Here is a 16,083-nt window from a genome sequence, read left to right as displayed (position 1 = left end):
TGACTTGCAAGGCGCGTTCCCCCCACCTCAGGGAGCCCTCAGGAGCTCAGCCCTGCACTGACAGACGCCGGCGCCTTCCCGCCGCTGCCCGGGCCGCGGGAAGCGGTTCAGTAACGGCCGTCCCCGCCCCAAGTGGCCTTCGGTCGCTCTAAGCCTTTGGGCCCCGCCTCGTTAACCGGACTCCCCTCCGCCATCACAGTGACGCTCGGAGCTCTAGAGGCCAGGCGTGGTTCGCGGCTGTTTACTTGGGGCTGGAGAAGGGAAGCCCCGAAGTGCAGCCGGAGGCTGTGGTGGCGGAGGACAGCGGAGCTCCCTGACACCCACTAGGGCCGGGGCAGGCAGGCGGTGAGGAAAGAGCCGCACCGGCGGGGCGGGGAGCGGCAGAGGAAGTCTCGCGAGAGCGGACGGGGCCGGCCGCCGCCGCGCTCCTCCCCCTACCGGTCCCGGCGAGCGAGGCCTGCGCCGAGGCCGGGCTGTGCCGTGCCGGGCGGCGGGTAGCGTCGGGGAGGAGGCGGCGGCGGCGGGCCGGCCGGGACCCGGCCCGGCCCGGGGCGCTGGGCAAGATGCCGGGCGGACGGGTGTGCGCCGCCTGCGGCTGCTCGGAGATCGAGGTGGACGCGGCGCGCGGGGACGCGGTGTGTACGGGCTGCGGCTCGGTGCTGGAGGACAACATCATCGTCTCCGAGGTGCAGTTCGTGGAGAACAGCGGCGGCGGCTCCTCCGCCGTGGGGCAGTTCGTGTCGCTGGACGGTGAGCGCCGCCGGGGAGGGGCGCACGTGCGTCGGGCCGGGCCGGGGGCTGTGGTGTTGTGTGGGGCCGGGGGGAGCGGGGCGGGCGGCGAGGGTGCTGGGGGGGGGGCCGGGGCAGTGCGTGGGGAGCGGGTGTGAGAGGAATAAGGGGTAATGTATGGAGAGAGAATGTTGGAGAGACAGGGGAGGGAGTGTGGGAGGACAAGGGACAGTGCCTGAGGGAAAAGGTGCTGTGAGGGGTATGGAGGACAGGGACAGTGCTCGGGGTGAGGGCGCTGTGCTGGAGGGTAGGGTTCTGGGGGTGGTAAGGACAATGCATAGGGAAGACGGTGCTGTGCAAAGAGGGTACAGGGTTAGCGCGTGGGGGGCAGGGTGCTGTGCAAAGGGATGTGGGGGACAAAGCGCGCGGAAGAGTGTGTTGTGCAAAGGAGGGACAGGGATGGTGGGTGTGGGAGCTAGCGCTGCACAAAGTGGGCATGGGAGATGGTGCATGGGGAGGGAGGACAGCGTGCTGTGCGAGGTGAGACAGGAGTGGGGTGGGGGGAGGCTGGGACGAATGGGGGAAAAGAGCTGTAGAGGATGGGAGAGATGTTTTGTGTTTGACAGGAGTAAGTGCATGAGGGACTGCTGTGTAGTGTGAGGTGGGTGCATGAGAGAAAGTTTGGGGCTCTGTGTGGAAGGACTGGGTACACGGGGAATGGGGAGGTATATGAAATTATTTGGGGCAGAGGACAGCAGAGTTGGGTGTTTGATGGGTAGAGGGAGTACCTGGAGGCACGGTGGCAGTGTGATGGAGGAGAAAGGCTGGAAGCGAAGGGTCAAGAGTCTCCTTCAGTAAATAGATGGGTTGAGGTGTTTGTGTGAATGCCCTGGAGCATAAGGTCTGCACACCTGGAAAGGGCCACGAGAAGAGGATATGGTGTTTGGAAGGGGAGAGAAGGAAAATGCATGTGGGGAATGTGCATAAGGAGAGAGAAACGTAAGCAAGAAGTATGGGAAGGAGCTTAGCGGTGAAACGAGGGGCAGCTGATGGATTGTATGGCTGTAGGGAAGAAAGAGAAGTGGTGGAGAAGACAGCACTGCATATTGGAGTTTGGGAGTTTACTGTAGACTAGGATTTGTCTGATGCCATTCTTGTCTTCCAACTCAGGGTGCTGGCATTACTTTTTTATAGCTTATGAGCAGCTCTTCTATCCTTCACTTTTCCCTGTAGTGATGTGGAGACTACATTTTTAAGGGCTTGTACTGCTTTTTCCCTCCCACCCAAATTATGCAGGACAGATGGCATGCAAACAAGAGCTCATTTCGGGATGCCTTTATCCTACGGGGGAAAAAAATCACAAGGAAAAGAGAGAAGCGCACCATACTGAGTCTTTTTCTTCTGAATGAATGAATTGCATGGTAGTTTCCGAAGTTTCTTTAAGGGACTTTTTCCCTGTTGTGCAAGTCCTGAGATGTTGCTGTTGGCTGATATTTTTTGATGGGTGGTGCATTCATTCCTTGATCTTTTAAAGCTAGTTACCTGTCATACCTTACTCTGAAAAATAATTCTAGCACCCATGAAGACAGATAAGCACTGGGCTGATAAGTGGGTGTGTAAAACTGAAAATGTAACTGGATCACATTCTAGCATGCTTATGGTGGCTTTATCTGGCTGGCACAAGGTGTGGTTGCAGGGGCTTCCCTGTGTGTTCATACTGTGATCTTCTAGCAAGTCCCCATGTGCGTTAATGTATGTATTTTGGTGAAGTGTTGTTTGTGGAAACAATACAGCAGGACTTTCAAAACAATGCTGTCTGTAGATTTGCTAAGTTACCACAAGGATGAGTGCAGGCCCTGTTTCACACAGTAAATATTTTAAGGAAATTTGAATGCGGGTGGTTTAGGCTGGTATAATTCTTTATGTTCCAAACCAGATGCTTCTGTTGTGAATAACTTTTTTTGCTTGATGTACAGAGTGATGCAAGCTAATCTGAAAAGATGTATTTGTGCTGTAGTAACAGTGTCTTCATGACGTGTGCTTATCTATTATACTTGTATGACACTGATGAAAGTCCGTGGGAATGGGGAGAAAAGTCCTTTCCTGTGTAAGCAAGACAGAATTTTTATCTTTGAGTGTTGTGCTGGCTGGAGAATTTCCAGTGGAACTTATATTTCTTTTAAGTCAGAAAACATGTACTTGCTGAAAGCAACATTTTCTGGTAAGCTATAGCTTTCAGTGACTTCTGATTACATAAGCAGGTTTCCATCAAAGTGACCTGTTTTTAGTACCTTTACCTGTCATCTTTGTTGGCTTTTTAGGTCTGTGGCTCTGAGGGATCCCCTGGGTATGAAATGCCTCAGGCTGAGGCTCCTTGGACTGCAGTCTGGTGTTCACATGCAGCCCTAATGCGTGAAGCGTTTGCATTGTCAGGGGTGCCTGGGCTACTGTTTTGGAGACCCTGGCTCTTGGTTGGTAGGGCTAGGCGACTCAGAGACTGTTGTCTAGGTATGGCAAAGTATGAGGGCCGTCAGGTTCTCTGGTGCAGAGCTGGGAGTTGAATGGGGCTGTTGGTGTCTGTGGAGTTCAGAGTTCCTGGTTGTGCAACAAGATGCCCCATACCCTTCCAAGATCCATGAGGGCTTCTATTTGTGCGATAATATATGTCAAATAGTTATAAATGCCTTTATTCATAATTTATTTTCATCTTCATTATAAAGAAGCAAAAGGGAGTGGAAAGCACTGAGACAGTGTTGCTGACTTCTCTTTGGTACATCTAGCAAAACCTTTTATTTTGCCAAGCTGTGTGGTAAGGATTCAGAATCTTGGATTTGTTTGCTGAAGGAGGAAGAGTCGTGCACTTCTCTATGTTAATACAAAGTGGCCTGTCTAGATCACACCAAGACCTTGCTATTAAGCCCAGCAGTCTCCCTATAAAACATGGGAAATCCTTTCTTTTGTTTTCTCAGGGTTGGAAGAAGGTGTGAGATCACAGTTAAGTTTTCCCAGGCAGTATTTACATTCAGCTATCAATGTGCCTAGTGTAGGAAGCCACAGCCTCAATGCTGATGCCTTTCACAGAGAAGTTTGGTACAGCTGATGTTTTCCAATGCAGGTGTGTGTGAGTTTGTTTCTTTCTATTGTTTTGACAGTTTTAACACCTGATCATTGGTGTGCTGAGAAAGTGTGGGCTTGTGCTTGGATGTGAGTGAGAGGTTTTGCTTTGCTACTGCATGAAGGTTGGGGAAATGTAGGCTAGTAAGTCTGTTGGGCAAAAGGGTAGAAGCAGTGAAGGACAAAATAGGCGGCTGTACAGGTAAATATGGGGGAAGGATGTTTTTTGGTGAAGTGGCGTGCCTTGTGGATCCTTTGGAGCTTTCTAAAGAAGTCAGTAAGTGGACAAAGCAGATTGTTGGATTTGCAAAGGGAGGTCAGCGAGATCCTTCACCGGAAGCTTTTGAAGAATCTGAGCTGTCATGGATAAAGGAAAGTACTTACAGAGCAGAGTAACTACTCAAATTATAAGAAACATAGACTAGAAATAAATAATAAGTCTCCTGAAAGAGTTGACAGTGAAGTTCCATACATTCTGGGCTGATGATCTGGAAAACAGGTGAATGGTGAGTTATTGAGGTTTGCTGGTAACACTAAATTATTTTGGGTAGTAAAGACTGTAGAAGGACCTGTTGCTCTTAGTAGCTGGGTAGTAGGATAGCAGACAGGATCGAGAGTTGCAGTGAGAGTTAGGATTGTTCCTTTCTTCCACGTGTGAGATGGTAGCATCTGGACTGGCTACTATAACATGGGAAGGAGATCCCTATGTCTTAATGGATAGCTCTGTAAAAACATTTAGCTCAATGTTCATTCACTATACAAAAAACCCCCAACAACCAAAACAGAGTAGGAAGGGGAATGTTAGAAGTTACCAGGAAAAGAAAATGGCAACATATACATACACTGTTACATATTCACAGCACTATCTGCAACTTAAATACTGTGTGCAGTGCAGGTGTGTTTCTCTGTTTTCTTCCCCCTCCTCAAGAAAACCTCTAATAGAACTAGAAAAGATTCAGAGAGGAAGATGGGGTGATGAAGAGGAGGGCTTCTTGAAGAGCTTCTCCATTAGAGTGACTGAACAGACTCAGCCTCTTCAGACTGGAAAAGAGATGATTGAACGGGGGCATAGTAGAGGTCTGTAAATACAGTAGAGTAGCATGGCAAGGATGAGTGATTGTTCACTATCACATAATGCAAAAACTAGGGAGCACTAAGAAATCTAGCAGCTAGCTTATTTTAAAGGTAGCAAGTAGGAGGTTCAGAAGTATTAAGATGTTTTTTTGTTTGGTTGATTTTGGGTTTTTTCCCAGAAAAAAACATTTAATTAAATTGTGAATCTTAAGTTGTAGATATTAAAAGTTTTCATGAGGTAAAAAATGATTGGGCAAACAGAATAAAAAAGTGTCATGGCCACTAAAAAACCCCAAACTATTTCTGGCTCAGGAAATCCTTGAGCTCTAGACTCTCGGAGATTACTTGAGAGAAGTATCGCGACAAGCTTTCCTCCTCTGTTTTGTGTAGGTGTGTATATTAATGGACTTTACCATTCAGAGGCAGGGTACTGGACTAGACAATCTTTTGATCTGACTTGGCACATCTGTTCTTTTGAGTCCTCAAAGGATGGTCATGTTCTTTGAGCTCTATAAAGATGCTTTTGAGGATTTTGACCATTCTTTTAAAACTGGTACAAGAATTGGAGGGCTATGGTTTTGCAGCATAAAGCGTAGGTGTCCCTAGGTATTAATACTGGGGTTTTCTCAGCTTGTGTTTTGGAAGGTGGTGAACATAAAACTCCTCTGACTTTGACAGATACATAGATATGTTCTGTCTTGAAAATACTTAGCTAATTTTTCTGATCTCCTTGTGATAAGTAGGTGGTAGAGATACTTAAAATTGCGAGAGTCTGTGAAAAGAAGTCCAGAAATGCAGACTGCAAGGCAAAGATTTATTTAGAGTAAGGTTTATGAAGTTGCATATGCAGTACTTTGTAAAAAGGACCATGAAATCTTACCTGATGGTAGTCAGGGCATATAAAAGGAGATAGCATGCTTATATAAATACACAGAGAGCTGGGCTGCCCCAGTCCTGTTGAGATGCCCTTTGGAAATGGTTATGACCTATCTATCTCAGTGTAATAACACCAGTGGTCTTCATTGCTATGGTCTTGATGGAAATGGAGGATATGATCGCAGGTTAGCCGAATTCCGCAATTCTTATTAATGGTGTTTGTCTTGGGGAGTGGCAAGTTGTCTCTTCTTGTGAAGTACCTGTCACTTGCTGGGTCATGAGCTGGTCAGTTCTTTGACTACCAAAGGAATGCTCTAGATGGGGGCTACTGTGTATCTTTCTATTGATCTTCTGAAAGTCCTCACAAAGCACAAGCTAGTGAAAGCTTTGATAGGCTCTGTACTGGTCCGGTTAGTTCTAATTCTTACTTCTGTTGCAGGTGGTCATGGCTGGGTAAGAGTCCAGCCTCAACACTTAACCCTGGCCATGTTACTCTCTTGCAGCTTGTGAAGGCCATGCGTTGAAATTGAGTTTCTGAGCTTGACTGATTTGACCCTGGATAAGTCAGATACTAGTGGAAAAGGGTTGCCATGTGCATTTGAGCTCCAAGGAGCTCTGTCAATTGCACAGAAAATGTTTGAGGCATGTGCTTTTCCTTTCTGAGTCTAGTTTTGAAGAATAACTATCCAACTTTAATTGATAGCCAGTTCAGGCTGTCTCAAAAGAGGTTGTTCTCTGTGGCTTCTTGTCCAATTTGAGGAACATTTAAATTAAAATTCCTCATTCTGCTAATTGGAGTGAGTGCATCTTGGTTTGTTGTGTTTTGTTTTTTCTCCTTCATACCTAAGTTCTTAACAGAGTCCTATCAGTCATAACATTTGAACGCATCACAGCATGAAGTACAGCAATGCAGGGTGTAAGAGTGAGCTACGCTTCTCCCTTTCCTCTATAATGTAATTGCATCCTGGAAAATGGAGGTCCACCGAGCCCTTCGCCAGTCTGCATCAGTTTTATGGCAGCTGCTTTTGCAGAAAGGCAAATTAGGAGTTGTGTGCTGCGTTTGAAGGCAGCAAATTCTCTGATCACTTTTTCACTCTGTCTGGGTGGGAGTCCCCTGTCTTGTGGTAGTTGTTGAGAGAAACTGTTTTCATAAATATCTTCCATGAGGCTAACAGGAGAAAAACTAAGTACAAAGCTGGAGAGAGTGAGAGGAGGAAAGCCCAGCATGGAGCAAACATTGATAGTTCAGATCTTCAGGTTTTTGTTTAAAGCAGCTGAGAAAGTGGAAGTCTGGGGCTTCTGACACTAATCAAAGGATGAGAAAGCAGTCCAACCTGAGAAAGCTGATGTGCAGCAAGCTGGAAGACCCAACTGAGAAAATACAGCATGAGAAAAGGGCACCGCAAGGTGTGCTGAGCTTGTGATCCTGAAACGTATTAGAAGCTCAGCTTCTTTTGTTCCAGAAATTGCCTATAAAAGCTTGATAGTATGTTGAGAAAAATAGCATCTGATAAGCTTCTTGGGGACAAACCATAAGGCAGTCTGGAAACCTGCCCTTCGGAAGCGTCAGGGATCTCTGTGTGCATATGGTCCAGTGGCAGTGAGCTGCCCACTTTGCCAGGCACTGCTGGCCCTTGCTGTTCCCTCTTACCTAGCGCATCTTCCTCAACCAGCTGCCCTTTTTTTTACAAAACTGACAAAAACCTTGCTGTTTTGAGACCTCTGTCGCCCTCTCAGGTTTGTCTGAAACCACGCAGAGAGAGGACAGGGCTGGGCAGCGCTGCTGTGTGTGCCATTTCCCTTGGGGGAAAACAGGATAAAAAAAATAGAGGTTAGCATAGTGAAATGTAGCTTCCATAGACTGAGGCAACAGAACTGTGGGATGGAGAAGACAAGTTGGTGGAGCTAGGGGCATTTATCAGCTCCAGATGAGACCTATAGGATGCTTCACCCTCAAATGCACGTTGTGGAAAGCCTCAGTAGGAGGGCTGCGGAGTAGGCTGGCCATCAAGGTGGGATTCTTGTCCCACAGGACTTATTCTGCCTTGGGGTCTGAGGTAAATGAACGTCACCGGTGTGTCTGCGCAAGACTGAACAGTGTGACTGTCTTAAAACAGGTTTACTGTTTTATGGTTGATTGCTTGGAATTTCTATTTGTTTTGGTGGCTTTTGATTAAAAAATATGTAATAAACTAAATTAAAAATGCATATTCTTTTCTTTAAATGCTAAGCTGGCATTTGTTATTTGGGATTTACAATAACAGGTGCGAATTAAAGTCTTTTAATGATTAAGCCAGTAGGTTTTAGGATGATGACAACTATACAGACGTAGTCATAGAAATGGGAGGCTACAAGGGGCATTGACAGCATTAGTCCAACTTCAGCTCACATGGAGCTCATGGCTCTTGTACAGCATACATATGTTAAGACTCTCCATCTCCAAAAGTACGTGAATTTGCAAGATGCTAATTTGAGGCTGGTGGGAAGAACGTTGCTTGTGGAAGGTACCTGCTTGCTTTTGCTCATAGGGAGAAAGGAAACTTGTGAGCTAGTAGCCCTTAACACACCAACAAGTGTTTGTTAAAACTTCCTAGTGTAGGAGGCTCCACAGCATTTGTAAGTGGGCTGTTTCAAATGTTAGAATATCAAGTAAAAGTTTCTTTCTGCTAATAGGTTTTTTTTTATTGCAAGTAGATTATAAGCAACTTGATACAGCGACCCATTTGCACTGCCATAAATGTGTAATGTGTACTCTTACTCTGCAGTGTCCCTTGACAAATTTAATATAGCTTGCCCTTTAGTAAAGCTGTGGTATGTTGAGTTTTTCAGGTATGCCTATGGAAGCTTACTGAAATATTTTGTATATACTACTTTATCCTTAAAAACTTCTTTGTTTTTACATTGAGGAGTGTGAGCTACATTAACCTCAAGTGTAGAACTTGACTGGGGTTTGCCTTGATCTAAGTATTTCAGTCTTTTGGGGTTTGTGGAAATGTAAAGTTATGGTCAGCAAACTGGAAAGAAGAGAGGGACTAGATACAAGGAGGAAAAAGCTTTCATAAAATTTAAGCTAAGCTTACTAGCCATTCATCTTCTATGCTTTTTTTTTTCCCCTCTAGAACTTTGTAAGATGGACAATTACTGTCACAGTAAGTGCTAGTGAGGCAGTTGGTAAAGAAGAGGAACTCTGTATCAGATTCTGTGGTTTTGTCTGGTCAGTTGTTACATACAATAAAGGATTCTTCTGTATTTTTCAATATTACAGAAGTGGAAGGAGTGTGTGTGGGGGTTTAATTAGTAGTTGTTAATTGGTTTCCATATAGGATATATTGATAGACCAAATCCCGACAGAAAATATTTCTTGTAGTGCAGCCTTGAGCAGTCCTGAAGCAGGTTCTGCTAGTAATACACACACTAAACTTGAAATGAAAACTGGATACTGAAAAGTGAAAATAATATCAGCAAAATTCTTCTTACTTGTGGTTCAGATTTCTAGAGATGACACTAATTCACAGTTAACTTTAAATTATGTAGAGTGGTCATGGTGTAACTTGCAACACAGAAGAAAGTATGGATGTGTTGGCTTTGCAGATCATTTTGGGAAATCCTGAAGAGTAGTTAGCTGGTTTACTTCGTGCTATGTTTTCTCATTACAAAACTAATTCGTAATCATGTTGTGTTGGGAAGGAGGAGGGGAAACTTGCATCTGCTTCATGCAAAAAAATGATTATCCATTACATGTTTTAGGGAGATGAACTGAATCAATTTTTGCTTCTCTTCTGAAATCCTCCAGGTGGCAATCTTGCATCAGTTAAGTGTTTTTTTCTGGCACTGAGTCTTTTATGTGCTGTCCTTGTGATGGCAACAAATGCTTGTTTGAAGTGCTGCAGAGTATACTGCTGTCGGTTGTGAAAATGCTGAATCTTGCACGTAACTTGGACACAGAGTGGTTTTATAGACTTGTGCAGCTCTAAACTCAGACCTGGTGGACGCAACAGTATATTTATCTTTTTGGTAGTTCTGAAAATAAGCCCATACATAGCTAGCTGTGGTGGAGTAGATTAAAAGTTTGTCTATGTAAGTTTATTCAGCAGTACCATTTCAGCAGGCTGTGGTGCATGCAGATCTGTTAACTTCCCTGTAAAAATGGCTGAGAAAAGAATTATTTCTGTTACAGACTTCAGTAGTTTTGTGCGTTCAGAGAACACATCATATTGCTATTGTAGGCATGAATTGTAATAGGACATTGACTTACTCTCCTTTTGACTTTTATGGTCTAACTTAAAAATTAATGAGCTTCCTACTTATCGCTAGATTATCTAGTCTACCCTGATTATGAAACTGTTGGTATGATGCAGTCTGCTTTCTTTACCAGACACAGATTTTATGCTGGGTCTGTAAATACCTGGGTTTTAAATGGCAGGTTTTTTCCTACCTTGTCCTGAAGAAAGGGCTGGTATTATTTGGTTTTAATTTCACAGGGAAGGATTTTGGTAGGACTGGTCCTATCAAATAGCAGATAGACTTCAGTTGAAGTTGCAAGCTGCTTCAATGCTGCCTTTCCTTGCTCTTTTATGTAGAGGAAAAAAAATCCATAATGCTGGGAGTGAATCTGTTTCTTCTCCAGGTGTTGAATCTGAAACTCAGCATGTCACTAGCTCTCAGAAAAGTGTCCTTTAAGCTGCAGATGCCTGAGTGGCTGCTCTTTGCCTCCTGTATGGAGGGATGTGATAAGTGGTGTTCCTGATATCTGTTGTCTTGTTGCTGTTCAAGGATAGCACAGACTTCAAGCTTTGCTTGCTCCTTTTACTGCTTGAGGAACGTTTTTGTAGAGAAGCAGAGTGATGTGACTTCCTTTGTTAGTGAGTCAGTGGAGCAAGCCAGAAGCAGCCAAGGTGCCTGGGTCTTAACCCTGCTCACGGCAGCTATGCCCTGGGCTGTGCTGCAAGGAGCAGGTGTGGGGACGGCTGCTCTGGGCTGCTGGACGGACGGTCACTGTAGTTCAGAGCTTGAGTCATGTGGGGTTATGGGCTGGGTCTGCACCTGCATAAGCTTTGACCGAGTATCATCAAGTTTCCAGGTATGTCATCTCCTGCATCTTCAATTCTCTTCTTTTGGTATCTCAAGGTGCTGTAGCCCACTGAGAGGACCACTAAAGAATTGAGTAGCTGTACTTTTGAGCTGCCTAACACATCTCTCCACACCTTCTGTTATCCAAGACTTCATGTAAATGTCCAAAGCTAACTTGGAGAGGAGGCTTCAGTTTTGCAAAGCTGAGAATCTGCATTAGTTTCTAAAAATAATCAGTAGATGACAATGTACCTTGGAAGGCGCCACCTCATGAAGGAGGGTATTTGAGTTGGCTTAGGGAAATGTTAGTGTTAACGTTGAAGATTTGGCAGGCAGTACTTGAAGACACCAAATACTTCTCGGATATATTTTTGTATATCTTGAAAGCTGAATGTGAAAAACCAAAAGCCTGTTTAATTCACTTTTGAAGTTGCAGAGGGAAAAATGGAAAAGGTCAAGAAATGTAAAAATTTCAGTTAAGTTGGGATGTTAATTTGGTTGTGCCTAGCGATTGCTGTTCCTTTCCTTTGTACTTTTTAAATGACTAGCTTTGTAGGGATTTTTGTCTTTAAATGACGATTTCACAGGTTTCTTTTTTAAGAGTTTATCTTTTTATTACCCAGCTGAACAGTTATGTTAATGAGTTTGGTTTGCATTCTGCCTGTAAAGATTAAAGCTGATGGTGAGACTTCATAGTCAATGGCAACGTTGGTTTGCAGTTCTGAGAGTGTAAGTGCTCAGCAGACTAGTTTTCTGTTGGTTTTCAAAGCCAAATGCTAATTAGAGATGTACAGGCTTTCCAGTTAACGCACTGAGAAATGGGCATATAAATTCTGATAGCAGAATTTGTCTTTCAGATAGGTCTGCTGGTATCTGCTGCAGACTCTACAGCTTGGAAAGAAATGACTTTTATGTACAATGTTACATCCTGATGTCTAATGAAAAAACATCTTAACAAAATCACTGACATCTCAGCTTAATTTTATTTTGTTTGTATTCTTTCTGGATTTTAGCTTCTGAGTAAGTTAAGTTATTTTTGTTAATAGTCTTGTTTATCACCACTGTAAGATTGTTTTTGCACCAGCTTTTTAGTAGTAAGAGGGAATCCTGTAAAAGAGTTTGTTTTGGCAATGATAGTCCAGTCGAGTTCTGTATTTTGATGTATTCAAAGACAGAGGGGGCTGAAAAGTGGAGCCTTTGTGCGCAGGAAGGGGCAATGGTGCCTTTGACCAGCAAGTGCTGGATGAACCTGCTCCCTCCAGCCCGCCCTGCTGTTTGCTCCTGCTCTCGTCCTCCAGTTTATGGCTGCCACCTCCTCTATTGATGCTTGAGCGTGTGCTATCCTGCTGCAAATCAGCCAAGTGAGGTAGCCTGTGGTAAAGCAAACCTTAGAACAAAAAAGAAAAAGAGAGTAGGAGGCAGAATTTCTGAAGTTAGATTTGCTGCTGAAGGAAAGGAACATGAACCTCTTGCTGCTGTTGATATTTTTTTTTTTTTTTTTTGCCAGGTAAACCATTCTCATTAAATATACACCAAAAATGTTAAGTGTGCTAGGGTGGTTTGGTAACCTCTCTCTGTTTTGCCTCATTGGTTTGTTTTGGACCATTTCTGCAAATATGAGACTGTGGCTGTAAGAATGGCAAGGAGACATTGCTGTCTGTAGTAGTCAGGAGCAAATTCAGAGTTGTGAGGGTTACCTCTATACCCAGTGAGGAGGTCACTATTGAAATTCTTTCACTTCTAATTAGGATGTTGAACTGAAGTACTTAAGCTGTGGGGCATTTACGTGAGAGCTTCTGATTACTGTTTGTTGAAAGGATCTGTTAATGAAGGGAAGGCACAGTCAGTTTCTGTGGTGGATAGCCCTGGAAACCTAATTTAAAGGTTGTATGGAAGATTAAGCTTCGAAGGCTTATAGACAGTAATTCTGCAGGAATAATAGATTTTCTGGGATTTTTTTCTCGACATAGATGTACATTAAATGCAGCTGAGAGGAGACTAGCTAAGAAAGTCTAGCAAGAGTGAACAATTTAGGTCACAGTTTCTCATCACTCGTACCTGCTATGGAAATAACTTACTCAGCTGTGTAGGAGAAATGGCCTGAACTGCTTTCACTTGGCTCCTCTGTATGTTTCTATCCCAAAGCCATTCTAGTTTGTTCTAGAGGACTGGTATAAGATGAGAAAACGTGGCTACAAGAACTTGAGGAAAAACTGTGGGCATCATAGGCAACAAGATGACTTTTTTCCCTGTTCTGAAGAGCAGAATACTTGAATTGAGTAGAAGTCAAATCACTAACAAATTACTTGTTTTCAGTCCTGTGCAATTTAGCTTTTTGGTCTCACTTGCTGTTAAGCTGATAGATTCAAATATCCTGCTTGAGGTAGCCTGACTGTTTTTTAAAAACTTCCTGCTTTAGTGGGAGACTATTTCTGTCCTTGATAGTTTAATTCCCTGTTCTGCAAGATTGGTTTGCTTGAGTAGTTCCATTGACTCCCAAAGGACTCTGCATTCAGGCTCCTCGGCATTGGCACGGGTGCCTAAACCAGCCTCTAGTTTATGCTAATTTACAACTCCAACTTATTTTAGTCTCCAGCCTTTCAGGGTGTAAAAGTAGCAGTTCCAGACTTGCAGTTTTTGTAGCCGTAGTTAAACTGAAGTTATTTAAAAGTGTTACGTCTGTAGTAGCCAACACAGTCGTTATTGAATGCTAAACGTATTTTATGTTCTGTACTGCCAGTAATTAGCTATTAAAATTCTGTATTGAGTAATCTTCAGATAAAAAATATTAACTAAGCAATTGTTTCATCATTTACTTTGAGAAATATTTTATGGTATTGATTTTCATGTTCTGCCTAAAATAGGGGTTGCGACACTTTTCTACTTTCTTTGGAGCTGAGATTGGGAGGGCTTATGGAGCCATGTAATTCTTAAGGTATCCCAAGGAAGAAATAAATTGCACAGGATTTGTACTCAGTCTTAAGCCTTTCAAGCACTTCTGTTGCCCTTCGTAATGTAATTTGGCATGTTGTAAATTATACAGATACTGAATGTAGTGGTACAATAAATTTTCTTTTAATACTTTAATTCAGTTATTGTGTTTGACATGTCTGTCTATATTTTTTGTTTGTTTTTTTGTTCTCCTAATAGGTGCGGGCAAAACACCGACTTTAGGAGGAGGATTCCACGCCAATCTGGGAAAGGAGTCACGAGCACAAACGCTACAGAATGGTACTTGCAAACTTTAGTCTTGTTGATATGGCTTTTTTTTATTAATATGGTTGATTACAATTAACTTTTAGTTTTGACTGTGACCTCAAAACCTTGGGAGGCTGCTCATTAGTCAGTAGACAAGTCTGCCTAGTGCTGATTTTACATTGTGCTCTCATTTGGTTGTTATACCTTGATCTATGAGGTCAGGTAGCTGGCTGACAAAGGGTAATGGCACCTGGCAATGCTATCGTAGTTTAAAAGGGCTTTTTCAAGGTGGTCATGCCCATTGCACCTTTTGTTATCTGTTAACCTCTTGTGGCTTTTTATTTTATCAGTTTTCAGGGTTCTTGAAATGCTTTATGCATGTTTATTTTTAAGTGTAATTGTTCAAATGCTTTTGTTTTTATGCAGTATAAGTGTGGGATAATGCATATATTTATGCACATTTAATAGTAATCGTGCTTAATATGTGACTGTTGAACAAAGAGGATAAAAAAGGAAGAAATATTTTAGTGTCCAGAGGATATTTAAAGAAATATACATTTTAACTGAGATCTAAATAATCTACACTCTTTAAAGAGAGTGAATGATCCCAGCTTTTATTCCAGAAACAGAATGGTGTTCCAGTTTCAATTGCTGTTACTCATATCAATGGACAGGAGTTGTCATTTTTTGGCTAATTAATACTCTTGTCTCCTGACTCTTGGAGATGACAGCTGATGGACTGTCATATCAAAGACTCAGAAGCTGACATGTAATTAACCAAGGGATGTAGATGGGTTTAACTGATATGGTGCTCATTTTGGGGGGATATTTTAGATAAAGGTATTTTCCATAATTAAAGTCTTATACTTGCAACAGAAAATCTTATTTGATATTATGCCTGCATAGCCAATAGGATAAGATTGATCTGATACTGTATCTCCATAGCTATAGAAAGGTTAAGATTGATCTGTGTTATTGAAATATAGCCAGATTGCTTTACTCAGCATTATTCAGATGATTTATATACAGATTGTTTTATACAGAGAATGTTTTATTCAGCTGTTTGTACTGAACAGTATTGAGCCCTGCTTGTTTGGCAGAGTAAAGCTCACACTTTGTGAGCTAGTTTCAGTGTTAGTCCAAAGTTCCTATTTTACAAGTTTTAAAAATTCCTGTATGAAGTGTAACCTATCTAAGCAGTAGAATAAAACCACTACAATACCTTTTACAGTTAGTGAAGTTTGTCTTTGGATGAAGGCAATTTAATCAAAACTGTAATTTTGCGCAGGCATTTCAAAAATAAATTGGCTTGTTGTGCTTATGGACTGCCCAGTTCCTTATCTTTAATTGTAGAAAAGCAAAATGCTGAGGGGAAAAAAATGCTGTCCTGTTGCTTCTTGGAGTGTTTGAATCCTTCAAAAGCCCTTTTGGTTATGCTGAAAGGTAACCGCAATTAAAGACAGTGTAGGCGTTTTTCTGGAATCTAAACACAGCTTCTTTCTCGGATGAGTGTTTGCTGGGGAATCTGTCTGAGCATCTTCCTTCCCCACAGCTTTTGTGTGTGGGGCCCCCCTAATCACACACAATGATTCTGACTTGGCTAAAGTCTATCAGCATCATATACAAGAAATTATAGTTGCTTTAAAAGAAATTATCTCCCAAACAGTTTTGAAACAGGAAAATAATTTGTCTTTTTACCTATACCTCTCTGAGACTTTCACAGGTTTTCTTCTCTTTTCTTGTGGCTATCCTTTATATGAGAAAAAAGTATTTGGTCTTTGATTTTTGTAGCCGACCTGCATTTGTCATGCTGCCAGTCTGTCTCTGGGAAAGTTCTTTTCAACGAGCTGAGTGATGTTCTTGCTTAGTCCCAGGCATGACAACAGCAGCTGATATTTCAGGTAGAGCAATTGGTGTTTCAAAGGCTTTTCTTTCTCTGCTGTATAATGAGCTAGTTGTCTGCTGCACTTAATCACACTTTTAGCTTTACATAGTTTTTAATTGCAAATTGAGCTATGGCAG

General features: G+C 42.9%; 1 protein-coding gene across 1 annotated transcript in view; it reads left to right on the top strand.

Moving 5' to 3' along the window:
* The first annotated feature begins 419 nt into the window (after positions 1 to 419).
* BRF1 (BRF1 RNA polymerase III transcription initiation factor subunit) overlaps positions 420 to 16,083 on the top strand; it is a 176,699-nt gene continuing 161,035 nt past the window's right edge. The window contains exons 1-2 of the mRNA XM_054825930.1: positions 420 to 750; positions 14,014 to 14,094. Of these exons, the coding sequence (XP_054681905.1) occupies positions 564 to 750; positions 14,014 to 14,094 (268 nt within the window). The 5' untranslated portion in view covers positions 420 to 563. The remainder of the gene's footprint in view (positions 751 to 14,013; positions 14,095 to 16,083) is intronic.

This window comes from Grus americana, chromosome 5, assembly GCF_028858705.1.
Source record: "Grus americana isolate bGruAme1 chromosome 5, bGruAme1.mat, whole genome shotgun sequence".
NCBI classification, from domain to species: Eukaryota; Metazoa; Chordata; class Aves; order Gruiformes; family Gruidae; genus Grus; species Grus americana.
This window is presented reverse-complemented; position numbering and strand designations above follow the sequence as displayed.